Genomic DNA, 18,255 nt, shown 5'->3' with positions numbered 1-18,255 from the left:
TCATTATCCTGAGTTCTTAAGTGAAGGGGGTAATACCTGACTACCTGTTCATTGCTCTGGCAAAACTGGTAAGTGTTCATTATAAAATGTTAAATGAAGTACAAAAAAACCCAGCCGCAATTCTGCTCGCTAGAGAACACGGCTGTACAGAAAACGAGCAGGCTTTCCCCGTTCTCCACGATCCTGTATTTGACCGCGAGTACGGACTGATGAAGGAAATACTACGCAGACACAACCCTCATTCCCACTGCACAATGTCCCTGGTTCTGTCCTGTTATTTTCGACCTGTTTCACACTTCCTGTAGCTCCACAATACAGGAACAGAGAAACATCCAAACTCCTTTGGATGGGCATTTATTCCAAGTTTTAAAAAGTGACCATAACTGCACAATCCTCTGAAACTGCTTAATCACAAAGTGCGCCGCGATGTCCAGGCGGCTACGCACAACCCACGCCCTGCTCCGCACGCGGAACCGCAGGGAGAGTTCGATGGCTATCAGACAGTAAGCCTGTAGTTTTCAGTCATCAGCAAAATGTATTGCCTTTAAGACAGAGACTGGCAAGTACACAGCAACCCTCTTCATACTCAAAATATCTCATAAAATGCTTAGAAAAATTCCAAATGGTTCCTCTTTTGGTGTGCGTGGGAGAAGCAAACAAAAGTAAAGTGCTTCAAACTTGTCACAGACCCTGCCGCGCGAGGTTTGCACTGAACAGACTACAATCCTTAGGCGTCAGTCAATCAAACGGAGACGAAAATGATCCAATATTATCACTTCAATGTTTATTTCGAAGTATTTGTTGTCATGAATCGTGTCCGACGCTTTCCAAACGTTACCGCAAAACTCTGCCTTAACACACAGAGCAGGAGCAAGACATTCAATGCTGCAAAGTGCAGTGCTCCATTTTTGCAAAGTTACCCAGAAACATGATCCGTTTCCACTGTCATTTCAAGTGCCCACACGTGTACGCACACATGTACACAAAGCTAAACTGAAACGGCTAGATGGTATACCGGACAGAAAGAGGCAGGTGGGGAGCGAGCCTGCACACCCCTACCCGAGGCCGGGAACCAACTCTGACCAGGCCGTAACCAAACCCCCGTGATTTCAGACGCGCTTATTTTTTATGTCTACCTTTCGAATGATGCTTATGTATCTGAAGTCACGTTAAGAACTTACAGCTCTCCTCCAAATTAAGTTTGAGTAAGTTTTAAGCGAGCTTCAGAAAACTTTCAAACATGTCACATGTATTTTATGCTTTTTTATTCATTTAGCAGATACTGGTCTGCACGGAGTTACGGAACGTCATGGTTTTGCAGCCCAGCGGGGACTGGAAGCCCTCCCCTCATCCGGCTCACGTTCTGTGGGCGTGGGCGTGGGCCCGTGGGCCGTCCTGCTGTCAAACCCCTGACCAGAGCTGCGATCTGTAGGCCCTGGCTCCCGCGCGGTGACTCGAGTTAGGGCGCCGGCAGGATTCCTCACGGCCCCGCCACAGGGCTCCGCGGCCGGTGGCCTGCCCCTCCTGAGTGCTGAAGCGGGAAAGAAAACATCACGTTTTCATTACCAAAAAAAAAAAAAAATCTTTCTCCTACAGGAGCCGCCGTCCCCCAGTCGAGGGCTGCAAGCGGACAGCGTTTTACAGCCCCGCGGCGGGAGGCAGGCCCCGGCCGCGCGCTTCGCCGACGTAGAGTTTCTCGCCACTGTGGACCCGCTGATGGATCAGAAGCCCCGAGCTCCAACGGAAGCCCCTGCCGCAGGCGTCGCACGTGTACGGCCTCTCCCCGGTGTGCACGCGCCGGTGCGCCTGCAGGTTGGACCTCTGGCTGAAGCCCTTGCCGCACGCCTCGCACGTGTAGGGCTTCTCCCCGGTGTGCACCCTGTGGTGGGCCTGCAGACTCGAGTAGCCGCTGAAGCCCTTGCCACACTGCTCGCACTTGTAGGGCCGCCCTTCCGCGTGCACCCTCTGGTGCGCCTGCAGGCGCGCGCTCTCGCTGAAGCCCTTGGTGCACACGGCACACCTGTAGGGCTTCCCCGTGGCGTGGCCCCTGCGGTGCGCCTCGAGCCGGGCGCTCTGACTGAAGCCCTTCCCACACAGCCCGCAGGTGTAGGGCTTCACCCGCGTGTGCACGCGCCGGTGCCCCTGCAGGTACGCTCGCTGGCTGAAGCCCTTCCCGCACACGTCGCAGACGTGGGGCCTCTCCCCGGAGTGCACGCTCTGGTGGCACTGCAGGTAGGACCTCTGGCTGAAGCGCTTGCCACACTCGGCACAGGGGAACGGCTTCTCCCCGGTGTGCACGCGCCGGTGGGCCAGCAGCGTGGCGGCCTTGCTGAAGGCCTTGCCGCACTCCCCGCACTTGTGGGGCCTCTCCCCCGTGTGCACGCGCTGGTGGATCTGCAGGTTGAAGCTCCAGCTGAAGCCCTTGCCGCACTGGGCGCACGTGAACGGCTTCTCCCCGGTGTGCACGCGCTGGTGGCCCTGCAGGTGCGAACTGCGGCTGAAGCGCTTGCCGCACTCGGCGCACGTGTACGGCTTCTCCCCGGTGTGCACGCGCCGGTGGCCCTGCAGGTAGGCGTTCCGGCTGAAGCCCTTCCCGCACTCCCCGCATTTGTAGGGCTTCTCCCCGGTGTGCACCCTCTGATGCGCCTGCAGGTACGAGCTCCGGCTGAACTCCTTCGCACACGCGGCACACTTGTACGGCTTCTCCCCGGTGTGCACTCTCTGATGGACGCTCAGCACAGACCGGTGGCTGAAGCCTTTGCCACACGCCGAGCAGCTGTAGGGCTTCTGGCCGGCGTGCACTCCCGGCCGATCTCCGGGCTCTGCACGCCAGCGGAAGCCATTGCCACACTCCTTGGAAGGCGTCACTCCAGTGGGACCTTTCTCACGGCCTTGCGAATAGGAATTCCAGCCGAGGCTGCAACTGCACACACAGTACGGGCACAGCGGGTCCCTAGGGCAGGCCACCTGAAGACCCTGCAAGGGCGAGGCCAGCCCCACGTCTGCGCCACGCTCCTCGGGGCGACAGGGATCCGCCCCCACGTGCCCGAGACGCTGCACACAAACGTCTGAGCCACGCGAGCAACCCCGTCCACACTCCACAGCTGGGGACGCCTTCGCTTCACTGTCAATTTGCTGATGGACGCGAGGATGTGACCTCTGACTAAACATGCTCCCGCTCTCCTCATGTTCGTGGGGTCCCTCTGCCGTGGGGACCCTAAAAACACTACTGCTGCAGAAGTCGTGGCCGCAGGCCTTCTCAGACACGCGGCACCTACAGGATGCGCCTCCCGCGTGGAGACATGGCCAAGCACTCCGAGAGGGGTCCTGACCGAGGCCGCCTCCACACTCAGCACGCCTGCAGGACTTGTCCTCGGGACACGTGCTCCGTGGAGGTGGCAGACAGGGACTCTCCCCACCCCCCTCGTCTCCCCTCTGAATGCGTGGGTGAGCGGGAACGGAGCGACACCTGCAGTCCTCCCCACACGACCTGCACGTGTGGGGCTGCGGCTGAGCTGCAGAGCCCCCGTTCTCACCGAGGCCTTGCGCACGCTCCGTGCACACGCAGGGCTTCTGTCCTGTGCGACCTGAGCCCCGGTCCAGTAGCGATGCCATCAGGATGTCTCCTCCACGGTCACGGCACCCGTGGCTTTCCCCATTTCTGCACGCGCCCAGACGATCACTGTGATGCGGCGTCCAAGGGGCGCTGGGACACTCGCCCAAATTCTTCTTCGTGGGAATCCGCTGACACTTACACCCGTGGTCGTGTGACCCTGCCAGACCTATTTCCCTCCACGGATGCTGGGACTGTGAAGGTAAAAACCCTTGATTTTTGGTACCGCAGGAACCAGGCCCTGTGTGAGTCAATACGTAGCTCCCATCTTCAGAGATCTGGATCGGTGCTCCCGCCCAGGCCCGGCGGACGCAGTCACTTTGTTCCTGGGACTGGGAATTCTTCCCTTGAAAACTTTCCACGGACTCCAGGCACTTGGGTAAGTCGCCCGCAGCCGCTCGCCAGGTCTGGCGGGAGAGCCCCGTGGGAGGGAGAGAGCTAAGTCCCAGCTCTTGGGTCCGACCCAGCGTTCGCTGCTCCGCGCCTCCTGTAAGGATGAGAAGGATTCAGAAACGAGCCCCAGTGACTGCCCGACTCGGCCATTTCCGACTTTACACCTAGATCACGGCGCGCGCCGCGGGCCCACAGGGGAAGCATCGTGGCACTGGTTCTAAGGATCCCGACAGAATCCCTCGCTTCGGCCCCACCAGCTTTCGCAGGCGCCTCCTAAGGAAGGCCGCCCGTGCAAGTGCGCCTCACTCAGCCTGGACAAGGAAGGGGCCGTTCACACGGTTTCTCAGGGCTTTCTCACTGGGCCACTGCAGCCCCCCGGGGGAAAGGCAAATGGGAGCCCTCACTTCACAAAGATCACGGCTGCAGTGGGCACGGGCTTCTGTCCTAATGTTACACACACACACACACGCACACACACACATACACGGACATACACACACACACACACATGCACACACACTCACACACACGGGCTTCTGTCCTAATGTTACACACGCGCACACACACACATACACGGACATACACACACACACACACATGCACGCACACACACGGGCTTCTGTCCTAATGTTACACACGCACACTCACACACACTCACACATACATGCACATACACACACACATACACACATGCACACACACTCACACACACGGGCTTCTGTCCTAATGTTACACACGCACACTCACGCACGCACACTCACGCACACACACACATACACGGACATACACACACACACACATGCACGCACACACACGGGCTTCTGTCCTAATGTTACACACGCACACTCACGCACGCACACTCACGCACACACACACATACACGGACATACACACACACACACACATGCACGCACACACACGGGCTTCTGTCCTAATGTTACACACGCACACTCACGCACGCACACACATACACGGACATACACACACACACACATGCACGCACACACACGGGCTTCTGTCCTAATGTTACACACGCACACACAAGCACACTCACGCACACACACACATACACGGACATACACACACACACACACATGCACGCACACACACGGGCTTCTGTCCTAATGTTACACACGCACACTCATGCACGCACACACACACATGTGCATGCATACACGCACATCACGCACATACACACATGCACACACACGCACACACACGTGCACGCACACACACACATACACACACACATACACACACTCACGCACATACACACACGCACACACACCCCTGCTCTCTAGCACCGGGCTCGGTCATGGCTGCATCGTAAGCCTGCGGGGTGAACGCTGCGCTGGGGTAAACGCAGACCTCTAACCTGCACGTGCGACACCTGCCGGCCGCTCTCAAGGGCGGCCTCTTTTCACGAGAACGGAAAGCACCCCTGTGTGCACGCGCTGCACGAGCCTTGACTCGTTTCTAAAGCTATTTCACGTCTCTGCGGGCCGCGGTGCACGTGGGAGACGCTTGGACAGATTTAACTCCAAGGATCTCAGCAATAGAGCCGAGGGGGTGACCACGTCAAGTCTCATGGCAGCTGCAGACGTGCGAAGCGGCTCATGGCCCACGAACAAAGCTCCCGGAACCCCGGCTCTGGCTTCCATCACTGCATGGGGACATTCCGGCCGCGTGCAGGGAACTGGGGCTGCCAGAAGACTTCAAGACGGGCAGATCTTCATAAACTGGCCTGTCTCCCAATTATTCTTTTTTTAAAAGATCTGTTTAAAAGGCAAAGTGAGCGAGTGAGAGAGAAGCCTTCCCTCTGCTAGTTCACTCCCCAGTGGCCACACCAGCCAGGGCTGGGTGGGCTGACGCAGGGAGCCAGGAGCTCCACCGGGGTCTCCCACGTGGGTGGTAGGGACCAAACACTGGGCCGTCATTTGCTGTTCTCCCGCGTGCAGCAGTGGGGAGCTGGGTCGGAAGCCGAGCAGGCCGGCACCCCCAGTGGTGGCTCAGACCTTGCTGCGCCACAACACTGGCCCCCTGTCGCCTGGGCATTAATGCCCAGCAGAGGCTGGAGGACAGCTACTCACGCGCTCCCTGGGGCGCCTGCTTCCACGGGGCTGAACGGGCAGCACGCAGCGGCTCCGCCCCTCAGAGAAGGCAGCCTAAAGGGGGCCACAGAAGCAGAACCACGGAGCTGGACGCTCGCCTGGACTGCCCCCCACTCTCGGAGGCCGAGAGGCGCCGCTTCCGGCCTCCTCCTTGGAGCAGTGTGTTCACTCCTGCTCTCCCGAGGGTGCCAGACCCGGCGCGACCCTCCATCTCCACCGAGATGGAGCCGAAAACTTACAAAAGTGAACGGATTTCTTTCAAAATTCTCTTTTTTTCTGCCCAGGGTCAGCCTTGGTTACCCACCTGAGCGCCCGTCGCGCTGGGCTCCTGTCGCCACCAGCAAGACCGTCTCCTCCCGCTCCAGCTGGGCTATCAGGTCGGGTTTGAAGGGCTGGCGCGCTGGGCAAAAGGTGAGGGCGAAGGGTTTGCAGTTTGGCGACATGCAAGCTTCGGAGCAATCCGTCGTAACCAGACACAGACACCCCCCTCCCAGCCCTCCCCTCCCCCGCCTTCACGATTTCTCCTCGCAGCACCAGCAGCTCTGCACACACACTCGGGCCTCTCCTCCCGCTCCCCCACGCGAGCAGGCCGCAGGGCACCGTCCACGCTCCTGCACACGGCTGCCTGTAGGGGGCAGGCTGGAGACGGACACGGCGGAGGAGTTCTCTGAGCCATGGTCAGACCCCGCCCCCGAGCGGTGCCGTCATTTCGCACTCTTAGCTGCGGCGACCGAGAGTGCGTTATTCCTCACGGCCTCGTCCAGCTTTTGAATTCTCTGCCAGTCTCGTGGGTGAGAAATGGAATTTCAGGACAGCTTTAATTAAGACTTCATTTTCCATGAAGCTGATCATTTCTTCAGGTGCACACACATTCATATGCATGCGCATTTGCATATGCACACACACGCACACCCCCACACGGCCAGCTCCACTCCCCGAGACCAACGAGCAAAGCCGCCACCCTGGCCACGCCCACGCCCAGCAGCCAGACTTCACCGTGAAGACACGACCCCCCAAGAAGACAAATGGCTGAGGCCAGGGCTGGGCGAAGGCGCAGCACACGGGCCGGGCCGCAAAGGAAGGGCGCGCTCAGAATGTTGGGGGCACACCACGAGGCACGAGGGCACAGGGGCCGGCTCGAAGGAGCCAAACTGGGACGACTTTAACACCGAAATAATTGCAGCAATAAATCCTACCCAGTTTATTTAAAAGAGAATCCACAAGTCCCTCTTACCACAAAATGCCAAACACTGACGGCTAAACAGGAAGGAGGCGCTAGCTCCAAAACCCATCATTTTGTAACTACCCGGAAGAGACCCCGGCAGCTGGCTCATCCTTGGATACTGGATCTACAGGGGGACACTTGGGATGCCCCGGCCGCTGCAGGAGGGAGACGCAGTAATGACACAGAAGAGAAACTGGGCCTCTTGACTGGGTGATCAAAATTCACGTGGCCTGGGAAGCAGCAACGGCCACCCCGTGTGTCCAGACACAGCACCCTCAAGGGATGCACTGCACCTCTGAAGTGCCCATCTGAATGGCTGCGCGGTTCTAATTACGGAGAAACATTAGGAACCCAATTAAAATTGGGGGGGTGCATAAAAGTTAGGATGCAGCCTGAGACCCCTAAACCCCATTTCTGAGGGCCTGGGTTCAAGTCCTGGCTCCACTCCCGATTCCAGCTTCCTGCTAACACGCACCCTGGGAGGCAGTGGGTGATGGCTCAAGTACTGGGGTCCTGGCTACCAACGGGAGAGACCCTCGGTTTCCAGCTCCTGGCTTCAGCCTGGCACTGTGGCTGCTGCGGACATTAGACGAGTTAACCAGAAGAAGGAAGACCTCTCTCTCTGCATTTTTTTGTTTTAAGATTTTATTTATTTGAAAGGCAGAGTTAGACAGAGAGAAGGAGATACAAGGAGAGAAATCTTCCATCCACTGGCTCACCCCCCAGATGGCCGCAATAAGCCATGACTGGGCCAGGCTGAAGCCGGGAGCCAGGAGCTTCTTCAGGGTCTCCCACGTGAGTACAGGGGCCCAAGGAGTTGGACCATGTTCCACTGTTTTCCCAGGTGCATTAGCAGGGAGCTGGATCGGAAGTGGAGCAGCCAGGTCTCGATCCAGCACCCACATGGGATGCTGGCATCGCAGGCGGTGGCTTAACCACAATCCTGGCCCCTCTCTCTGCCTTTCAAATAAGGAAAATAAATTTAAAAATTTTTAAATAGAGGAAAGGGTACTAGTATTCAGAACACGTCACTGCTATAAAAGACAAATGCTATGGAAATGTTCCAGATTAAGGGAGGCTAAAGAGACAGGACAACTGGCCTAGACTCCAGGCTACAGGGTGTTCTCAAGTGAGAAAATGTGCTTTAAGGAACGTATAAACAGATTTCAAAAAGTTCATGGAAATGGAATTTAAAGATAACGCACACCTTCGCTGGACTTTCTGAGTGCCTCGCAATTGGCTTTATGGATAAAATTAGAGCGCAACTCATGGATCAGACAGAAGTATTGTTACCTGTACCAGGGGTATCTAAGAGAACATTCGCGGCCAGCGCCGCGGCTCACTAGGCTAATCCTCCGCCTTGCCGCGCCGGCACACCGGGTTCTAGTCCCGGTCGGGGCGCCGGATTCTGTCCCGGTTGCCCCTCTTCCTGTCCAGCTCTCTGCTGTGGCCAGGGAGTGCAGTGGAGGATGGCCCAAGTGCTTGGGCCCTGCACCCCATGGGAGACCAGGAGAAGCACCTGGCTCCTGCCATCGGATCAGCGCGGTGTGCCGGCCGCGGCGGCCATTGGAGGGTGAACCAACGGCAAAGGAAGACCTTTCTCTCTGTCTCTCTCTCTCACTGACCACACTGCCTGTCAAAAAAAAAAAAAAAAAAGAGAGAGAGAGAGAGAGAACATTCGCGTTTCCACAAAACAGACTAACCACACGCAAAGGCAGCTCTGGCCTTCGCCTCGGCTCCTGGGAGGTGATCCTAAGCCCGGCTCGGACAGGAGGGCTCCTTGTTCCCCCCAAGGCCTCAGTCCAGGGCAGACACTGAACGACGGGATTTCCGGTGGGGGCCTGGGGCCTCGTGTTATCGCCTCCCCCTCTAGAGGGGCCGGCATGTCCGGTCAGCCACACAGGTGTCACCCACCCTGCACCGCTGAGTCTCAGTCAAAGCTCTGGACGCCAAGGCCCAGGTGAGCCCGCCTGGCTGGCAATGCCTCCGGAGACTGTCAGAAAGAAAGGGCCTGGCTTATGCAAATGACCCTGCAGTGGTTGGAAAAACATCTTCCTAAAGACACATCTTCATCCACATGGCCAAGTCTATAAGTTCTTTTACTTCTGCAGCTTTCTGTGAGTTTCACGTTACTTACAAAGACACTGTTAAAGCAACAAAACAAGGGGCCAGCGCTGTGGCTTAATGGGTAAAGCTGCCATCTGCAGCGCCAGCACTGGGCGTCGGTTCGAGTCTCAGCTGCTCCACTTCCAATCCAACTTCCTGTTGACGTGCCTGGGAAAGCAGTGGAGGATGGCCCAAGTGCTTGGGCCCCTGCACCCACGTGGGAGACCCAGAGGAAGCTCCTGGCTCCTGCCTGACCCTGCCCTGGCTATATGCAGCCATTTGGGGAGTTTATCAGCAGATGGAAGATCTCTCTCTCTCTCTCTCTCTCTCTCTCTACTTCTTCTAACTCTGCCTTTCAAATAAATAAAATAAATCTTTAAAAAAAATGCCTCCCAAAACTCAAGTTAATAACTATTAACGCTGTAAGGAAATGGCAGTGACTTTACTAAACCTGCTTCGAGACAAATCGCGAAGGGGGCGGGCCCCAATACGCCCACCTCCGCCCTGTGCCGCACACGATCACGAGGCTCTCAGGCCCCCACCCTCAGAGAGCGACCCCCAACAGCGAGCACACACACCCCGCCCCGGGGCTGCCGCGGAGACGCGAAGGGCGCCCGTCCTCACCCACGGACAGCAGGTTCCGGAAGTTCTCCAGCATCACAGCCCGGTACAGCGCCCTCTGCGCCGCGTCCAGCAGCCGCAGCTCCTCCTCGCTGAAGACCACGGCCACGTCCTGGAAGGTCACCATCGCCTAGGACAGCAAGCACGAGACGCAGGGCGGGAAGCCGGCTGCCGCCGCCGCCAGCTCACTCCCGGGACGCTAATTCCACCCCCACCCCAGGGCCGCTCTTCCAGTGGCCACCTGCTGCCCGCACTCCGCACCCTGCAGCGAGTCCTGCCTCCTGGACTACCACGTCGGCCCTGTTACTCACGATGCCCTGGCCCCAGGAGGGCTCACACACGCACACACACACACACACTCACAGGCACACTCACACACACTCACGCACACTCACAGGCACAGCTCTGGGCAGCGGCGCGGCCGGGGCCCACTGGGGAACCCCGGACAAGGCTCTGCTCTCCTCCCCGTGGGGCCGCGGCCCGCCGGGATCTCCCTGGTGATGGACGCCTGCCTGGCAGGGCTCCGGCGGGGCTGAATGCGCCCCCACCGCCTGGGGAGACTCGGAAACCTGCAGTTTCTCTTTGAGGGCTCATCCTCCAGGCTGGGTCCCTTATCCACTGCTCCTGGGAAACCCCCAGGCCAGCTGTGGAAGGGAAGGGACTGGGAAGGGAGAGAGGGAAAAGCTCAGCGGGAACTGTGGGTGAGGCAGGGCCTGCGGCGCCGGCATCCCACATGGGCGCCGGTTCTAGTCCCGGCTGCTCCACTTCTGATCCAGCTCTCTGCTGTGGCCTGGGAAAGCAGTGGAAGATGGCCCAGGTCCTTGGGCCCCTGCACCCACGTGGGAGACCCGGACTTTCAAATAAATAAATCAATCTTAGGAAAAAAAAAAAAAAAAACACAAAGGAGAAACAAAACCAATGAAACCTCGGCTTTAAAGCTCAGGTAAAAATAAACAAAAGAAAACAAAAATAACAACGTCACTGCCACGTCCTGTGATCCGGATGCTTTTTCTTTATAGGCTTTCTATATACTCTATAATCCGCAATCATTTCTAAAGCCCAAACATGGACTGTAAGTGTTTCAGACAGAATGCAGCCACGCTGCAGACGACGGGGCCGCGCGGTGGAGCAGCGGGCCAAGGTGCACCTGTGGCGCCGGCGTCCCATCCGGGCGCCAACTGGTGTCCGGGCTGCTCCACCGCCTGGCCCAGCTCCCTACCAACGCATGCGGGAAAAGCAGCGGAAGACAGACCAAGTGTTCGGGCCCCTGCCGACCCACACGGGAGGCCCGCAGGCAGCTGCTGGCTCCTGGCTTCAGCCTGGCACAGCCCCGGCCATTGCAGCCATCTGGGGAGTGAAACAGCGGGTGGAAGACCTCTCTCTCTCTCTCTCTCTCTCTATATATATATATATATATATATCCACGCCCCAATAACTTTTTTCAAATAAATAAATATATTTTTAAAAACCGCAATGTCTACAAACATTTTTCAAGGCGTCAAAGCGTATTCACAGCTTTCGTGGCCCTCTACGAAGATGCAAATAACGGCTTCTCTACCTGATCGCAAACACATTAAGAACTAACGCAACCCAATGAAACTACCCGATTCGAGTCACAGCACTGCGTGTTTAAATACTTTATGGCTCAGGCCCAAAACTCCCCAAGGAGGCTGGGAGAAATGGAACTAACTATAACGGCAACCCCAGCCCATCGCTGGCGCACCCCTCTTCTTCAACCCGAACCAAGCCCAAACCAGACCAGGATGCACGGCTTCCAGCGGCCGGGCAGGGGCGGGCCGGCGGGAGACAGAACCCAGGAGCGCCTCACCGCCCGCGCCGCGGGACCCCCGCGGGACCCCGGCCCGGCCAGGGATGCGCCACACCTGCGGGGGCTCAGTCAATGGCACCCGAGCCCGCCCTTCGCCCTGGGCGGCTTCTCTTCCCCCAGGTCGCCGGCCGGGCTGCCCCGGGCTCACAGCAAGACGAGGAAGGAGCGGCGTTGGCGCGCGGACACCGAGACCCGGCAGTGCAGGGCTCACCTTTCTGAGAGCAACCGAGGCCGCGGCCTCGCACACCTGCGGCGGAAGTGACTCTGCCCACAGCGGCCGCCGGGACTCCGCTTCCCAGAATTCCCGACGGCAGTGGGCACCGGGCCTGGGGGCTCCCGTGGCGGAAGTGAGCCTAGGGCGCCAGCTTCCCGGACTACATTTCCCAGAATTCCCAGCCCTCCTTGGGCTCCCGTGGCGGAAGTGAGCCTAGGGCGCCAGGTGCCCGGACTACATTTCCCAGAATTCCCAGCCCTGCCTAGGGCGGAAGTGCCGGCCACCATGCTGCGCGCCTGGGTTGTGTTTCTCAACATTCCCGCTGGAAACGAGGTCCGAAACTCCGCTTTCGTGCGGCAGGGCGCGCAGGAATTGGCGGCATTCCCGCGTCTTTCCCAGCCGAACGTGCGCTGACGGCACACCTCGGCTCTGGCTCTATTCTCCTAGGGTGCGGATGCTTCTAGAACTCTGACTAGCGCCACCTCTACCTACCAGGGGGGATTCCTGCCGGGGCCGCCAGTGAATGGACGCCGACGCCAAGAGTCGGCCACCGCGGCCGCGACGCCGGAGCCGGCGCCGAGGGGAGCAGCCGGTGTGCCCGCCTCTCCGTGGCTTTCGCTGCTGAACGTGAATGTGGGCCCTGCGGCCGAGGGGGGGACAGCATTGACCGGAGACAGAGTCCCAGTGTGGGGAGCGGCGACCTGCGTGGAATCCCCGAGCTGCTGTGGCATCCCCGGTGTCCATGCGGCTCTGTCCTGCAGAGAGGAAAGTGGGAAAGCTGACGGCTCAACCCAGCAGCCTTCAGCAGGGAGAAAGGGAAAGGGGAAGTCGAAGTGCCCACTTCTCTGCTGGGCGCCAAATACCCGGATGCACCGTGCCCGTCACACTGACCGGTTAGCCGTGCTGGGTGTTGTCTGCGGCTCTCACCAGCCCGCCGTGCCCTGCCGAAGCAGCCAGGCCACTGTCGGGCCGGCTTTCTCGGGTTCTGGATTGGTCTGATGGTGTCCATGTTGTACTGAAACCTCAATACTTCCTGCAAACGGGAGGCTCGGTCTAGAGGCTGAATAAACGTTTGCCACAAATACGGCACATCCGAGGCTGGAAATGGCTGGGCAAGGTCACGCGAAAGCTCCGCCTGGGGTCCTCTCAAGTTCTGGGCAGGTACTCTCGCCACGGGGTAAAAGAAAAAGGTTCAGCAGCCACTATGTGAAAATTCTCGATAATTCTGAGAAAAAACCATGCTAACAACACTGTGGAGTTTTCAATAATTATCTTACAGTTTATATATTATTAAAAGAGGATCAGTCTGACAATAGGTGAAACTTTTGGACAGAAATGACAGAAAATGTAAAGATACAATAGGCGGGGCCAGTGCTGTGGCATAGTGGGTAAAGCCCTCGGCTGCAGTGCGGGCATCCCAACTGGGTGCTGGTTCGAGTCCCAGCTGCTCCACTTCCCATCCAGCTCTCTGCTATGACCTGGGAAAGCAGTAGAAGATGGCCCAAGTCCTTGGGCCCCTGCATCCACACGGAGACCCGGAAGAAGCTCCTGGCTCCTGGCTTCAGATCGGCACAGCTCCAGCCATTGTGGCCAGTTGGGGAGTGAACCAGTGGATGGAAGACCACTCTCTCTCTCTGTCTCTACCTCTGCCTCTCTGTAACTGCCTTTCAAATAAATAAATATTAAAAAAAAAAAAAAAAAAAAAAAAGCTACTTGCCCCATTCCACACTCACAGAGGTAACTGGTTCTGCTAAGCCCCGCGCCAGCCAGAGCCTTTTTAAAGGCAGAATACAGCCCTCCGTTTCCAGGACTGGCGTCAAAACTTTGCATCGTGCTCTGTCCATTTTTCCCTTCCCAAGCTGTTTCTCCTCCAGACAGCTACAGGGAATACTGCCAACAATGAAAAGGAACAAACGGGCCAGTGCTGACACAACACAGCGGGACATCCCGTACGGGCGCCAGTTTGTGTCCCGGCTGCTCTACTTCCCATCCAGCTCCTTGCTATGTTCTGGGAAAGCCCTGCACCCCCACGGGAGACCTGTTAGAAGCTCCTCGCTCCTGGCATTGGCCCCGGCCCATCCCGGGCTGCTGAGTCCATCTGGGGAGTGAACCAGCAGATGGAAGGTCTGTCTCCCTCTCTCTCTCTAACTCTTTCAGATACACGAGTAAACCTTAAAGAAGAAGAAGTTTCTTCAGGAAACTACTCTTCCTACTCTGCCATCTCCTCCAGGGCTCTGCTCAGACACATCGTGCATTCGATATAATTTAGCAAACCCTTCCGGACCCCCTTTCAACCCTGTCGTTTCCACTCCTTACCCTGATTGATGCCTCTAAATATCACCGAGTTTATAATTTCCTTACCAAGAGTTTCCTATTTGCTCTTCTATCAAGACTATACAAGCCGGTGCCGCGGCTCACTAGGCTAATCCTCCGCCTTGTGGTGCCGGCACACGGGGTTCTAGTCCCGGTCGGGGCGCCGGATTCTGTCCCGGTTGCCCCTCTTCCAGGCCAGCTCTCTGCTGTGGCCAGGGAGTGCAATGGAGGATGGCCCAAGTGCTTGGGCCCTGCACCCCATGGGAGACCAGGAGAAGCACCTGGCTCCTGCCATCGGATCAGCGCGGTGTGCCAGCCGCGGTGGCCATTGGAGGGTGAACCAACGGCAAAGGAAGACCTTTCTCTCTGTCTCTCTCTCTCTCACTGTCCACTCTGCCTGTCAAAAAAAAAAAAATGACTATACAAAGTAGTCCTTTCTCTACACCAGGATGAACACCATATATTTCCAGTAAAATTTTTTAAGATTACATGTCATTTATTTGTAAGGTTTTTTTTTTTTTTAAAACAGAGTTACAGAGAGAGGAAGAGGCAGAGAGAGAGTGATTTTCCATGACTGGTTCACTCCCCAGATGGTCCCAACAGCCAGGAATGGGCCAGGCTGAAGCCAGGAGCTTCTTCCAGGTCTACCTCACATGGGTGCAGAGGCCCAAGCACTTGGGCAGCCATCCTCCACTGCTTTCCCAGGCACACTAGCAGGGAGCTGGATTGGAAGTGGAGCAGCTGGGACTCAAAGCCCCTTTGCCCACTACACCACAACACTGGCCCCAACATATCATTTACTTGATAATTCGTAATCATATTTCCATATACTTGCTTGCTATACCTATTGCTTCTTTTTGTACCTGCTCTTATTCCTTGTTGCATTCACACCCTCATTCCTATCGGGGTTTCATTATCCATGATCTTCCAGGATTCATACTTTAAGCATAGCGCTTTCAGCCCAGTTTGCTGTGTGTCCTCTCTATCTTTATTACGGTGACTTCAGTGTAGGGCAATTGGCGTTTTTCTAGACTCGCTCATTACCGCTGTCGCCTTGGCTGCGGCCCTGTGCACCCACAAAAACAACCAGTGTTTCCCTGGGTCATCGCCATCCTAAGCATTTTAAAAGTCACGACTTCATTTAACTCACAACTGCCCTAGGCCAGCCATACACGTGCACCCTGGAAACAACTGATTGACAGAGATTAAGTAACTCGTCCAACACTACGCAGCTAAGAAGGGCAGTGCTGACTCACGGACCCAACTAAAGGGCCAGGGGAACCCAAGAATCCTCACCCCCGGGGCCCTCCCTCTACCAGGGACCCGCACAGCCGCAAAGCCGGAGGGAACAGCAAACACTACAGCTCCCACTTCTCCTCGAGGCGAAGGGCGGGGCTTTCATTGGTCCCGCCTCCAGGCTGAAGGGACACAGAGGCCTCTGGGACTGGAGTCTCCCCTGGGGGCAGGCAGGCCAAGCCCCCTTGGGGCGGAAGTTCTGAGACTGACTTCACAGAGTCCTCTAGATAGCGCTGCTTGATTCCTTTCGCTCTAGTTTATCCGAAACAGTGAATTTTCTCAAGAAGCAATCAAGGGATCAAGTGAACGTCATAATCTCACGCCGACAAACAGGAGGGAAGAGTGAGGGCCAGAATGTTAGAGAAGGGAAGGGGAAGGGGGGGGGGCTCACTGGCTGCATCGGATGCCCGCTGGCCAGGGGCTGCGGGAGCCCCCAAGGGCCACACACTCGCCCTTCCCTGTACAACCTCATGGGCTGCAGCCTGTTGCCTGCCCGTGCGTCTCTCTCTGTGAGGACACTAACCCCACAGATCACGGATGCACCCTTATTGAACCTCATTTCCTTCCTCGAAGGCTCCACTCCAAATGCAGGCACTTTGGGGGTTGCGGGGGCAACCTCCTGCCTGTAATCTGACTGCTGGGAGATGAGCCTGTCTCTCGGCTCCAAACCTCCAGGTGAAGCCACGCTTGTAGTGCCGGAACCCCGGGTTTTGCAAGCCGCGTGTCTGCTTTGCCAGGCGGCTCCGACCCCTGGGCGCCAGGGGGCTCTCTGCTAGGCTGGGGAACGGAGGAGGGGCTTCCTCCTTGGGGCTTGCTCCCTGTCCTCTCATCCCCCCAGGACCCTAAGGTCCCCCCCCCCCGGCGGCAGCAGCCACAGCTCCTTCCACTGCGATCCTTGCAGCCGCATTCTCACAGAGCCCACCTCGCACAGCCCGCACCAGCCAGGGAGGGGCCCCTCAGCACGCAGCAGCCCCCGGGGCTCCTCTCCGACCCCAGCCACCCCAGCCGGCCAGCACGCCGCTCCTCCTGGGGCTCTCAGCTCCACGTCCATGGAGCCCTCCTCACAGAATTCGGTCTCCACCAGGCTGGGAGCTACTTCCACCATGCCCCGGAGTTCTCTACCCCTTCAGTATGCGGCTAACAGCTTTCCCTGGTTAGCAGTTCTGTGTACTGCATTCTCCCTGTTCAAACAGCTGGCTTTGCCTTGCCTTCTCCCAGACAGATCCTACCTGGTACAGAAGAAAGGAGAAGCACGGAGGACATTCCCGGTGGGGTCTGTGCCACTCGGTGCACCACCCACCCGGTGCACCACCCACCCGGTGCAACACCCGTGGTCACACAAAGCACCTCCCAGTCCCCGTCCGTGAACACCCGCTGAGTGCTGGCGGGAAGCTTTCTACAGAAGGAATCCCTCGCACAGACAAGCCTGCTGTTGCTTGTATATGCATATTTTATAACCCGAGGATTGTCCAAAATGCCCCCTGTAGACGCTGCCAATTCACAAGCCCACTGCTGTCTGGGAATTCTTTTCCCATCACCCACCAAGACTCAGCCTTGTCACTTTTTCATGGCACACTGATTTCCTGCAATCACATTTAAAGGAACTAAGATGGGCTGGACTTGTGCAGCGCATTAAGCTGCCACCTACAATGTCAGCGTCGCATTTGACCACAGGTTCGAGTCCCAGCTGCTCCACTTCCAGTGCCGCACCCTGCCAATATGATTGGGAAAGCAACAGCAGATGGCCTAAGTGCTTGTGCCCCTGCCACTCACATGGGAGACCCGATGGAGCTCCTGGCTCCTGGCTTCAGCCTGGCCCAGCCCTGGCCATTGTGGCCATCTGGGGAGTGAGCCAGCAGACGGAAGATTCTCTCTTTCTGTCTCTGTCACTCTTTCAAATTAAGAAAAAAATTTTTAAAGGTACTGAAGGTACCTTTAAACTGAAGGTAACTGAAGACGTGGGCTCCTGGGTTTGTTTTTTTAAAGGTAAAATGGAAATTATTGGGACGAGTGGGAACATTTGGATCCCAAGTGTTTAAACATCGGGGTATGGATGTGCAGTCTCCTGAGTGTGATGACAGCAATGTGTGAATACCGGACGACGCCCTTATTCTTAGAAGAGATGAGCGGGAACACTTGGGGGCGAGTTGCAAACATGTAGTCAATTTGGAGACGGACGTGCGTGACCAGCATTACGCACGGCTGGCTCTCGGTGTCCTGGATTCCACATCCAGAGTTAACCAACGGTGGATCAAAATCATAAAAAAAAAAAAAAAAAAAAAAAAAAAAAAAAAAAAAAAAAACTGTGCGTGCACAGGACAGGTAGACAGCTCACTCACCTTCGCGGCCCGATTTCGCCCAGAGCGCGCCTGGAACTAAGACGCATGCGCAAGAAAGCCTGGGACTACAACTCCCAGGAGCCTCTGCGCGGCATGGCCGGCCTCCGGTGAGGCCTCGGGGCTGTGAAGTGCTCCTCCAACGACAGTCGCCATGGCAGTAAAACAACTCTTGACGTTCTTCAGGAGAGCGAGTGGG

General features: G+C 57.1%; 1 protein-coding gene and 1 long non-coding RNA gene across 4 annotated transcripts; one reads left to right on the top strand and one right to left on the bottom strand.

Annotated features, from left to right (window-relative positions):
- Positions 1-759: 759 nt before the first annotated feature.
- Positions 760-12,255, bottom strand: ZNF112 (zinc finger protein 112). Of its 3 annotated transcripts, none has more exons than XM_002723110.6 (4): positions 12,109-12,255; positions 10,073-10,199; positions 6,422-6,517; positions 760-4,100 (listed from the first exon to the last, which is right to left on the bottom strand). In XM_002723110.6, exons 2-4 carry the CDS (start codon positions 10,194-10,196, stop codon positions 1,639-1,641), a joined length of 2,682 nt encoding a protein of 893 aa, XP_002723156.4. In that variant the 5' UTR covers positions 10,197-10,199; positions 12,109-12,255; the 3' UTR covers positions 760-1,638. The 3 variants fall into 3 exon arrangements, with proteins under 3 accessions (XP_002723156.4, XP_051695054.3, XP_089175230.1); XM_051839094.3 differs by having other exon boundaries at positions 10,073-11,416; positions 12,109-12,245; XM_089319104.1 differs by lacking the exon at positions 6,422-6,517.
- Positions 12,256-12,347: 92 nt separating this feature from the next.
- Positions 12,348-13,999, top strand: LOC127488738 (uncharacterized). Its single transcript, XR_007916523.3, has 2 exons — positions 12,348-12,444; positions 12,559-13,999. It is a non-coding gene; the product is annotated as an uncharacterized LOC127488738 (long non-coding RNA).
- Positions 14,000-18,255: the final 4,256 nt, after the last annotated feature.

Source organism: Oryctolagus cuniculus, chromosome 18 (assembly GCF_051225735.1).
Source record: "Oryctolagus cuniculus isolate XC-2025 breed Fujian yellow rabbit chromosome 18, ASM5122573v1, whole genome shotgun sequence".
In the NCBI taxonomy this organism is placed as follows: Eukaryota; Metazoa; Chordata; class Mammalia; order Lagomorpha; family Leporidae; genus Oryctolagus; species Oryctolagus cuniculus.
Note: the sequence above shows the minus strand (reverse complement) of the source record. Positions and strands in the feature narration are given on the sequence as shown.

Excerpts from the sequence above, each read along its gene's own strand:
- ZNF112 (XM_002723110.6), bottom strand. The coding sequence starts at position 10,196 with ATGGTGACCTTCCAGGACGTGGCCGTGGTCTTCAGCGAGGAGGAGCTG. Across the intron at positions 6,518-10,072 it reads CCGGAACCTGCTGTCCGTGG|CGCGCCAGCCCTTCAAACCC; the intron begins GTGAGGACGGGC and ends CCTTTTGCCCAG. Across the intron at positions 4,101-6,421 it reads CCAGCGCGACGGGCGCTCAG|GAGGCGCGGAGCAGCGAACG; the intron begins GTGGGTAACCAA and ends TCATCCTTACAG.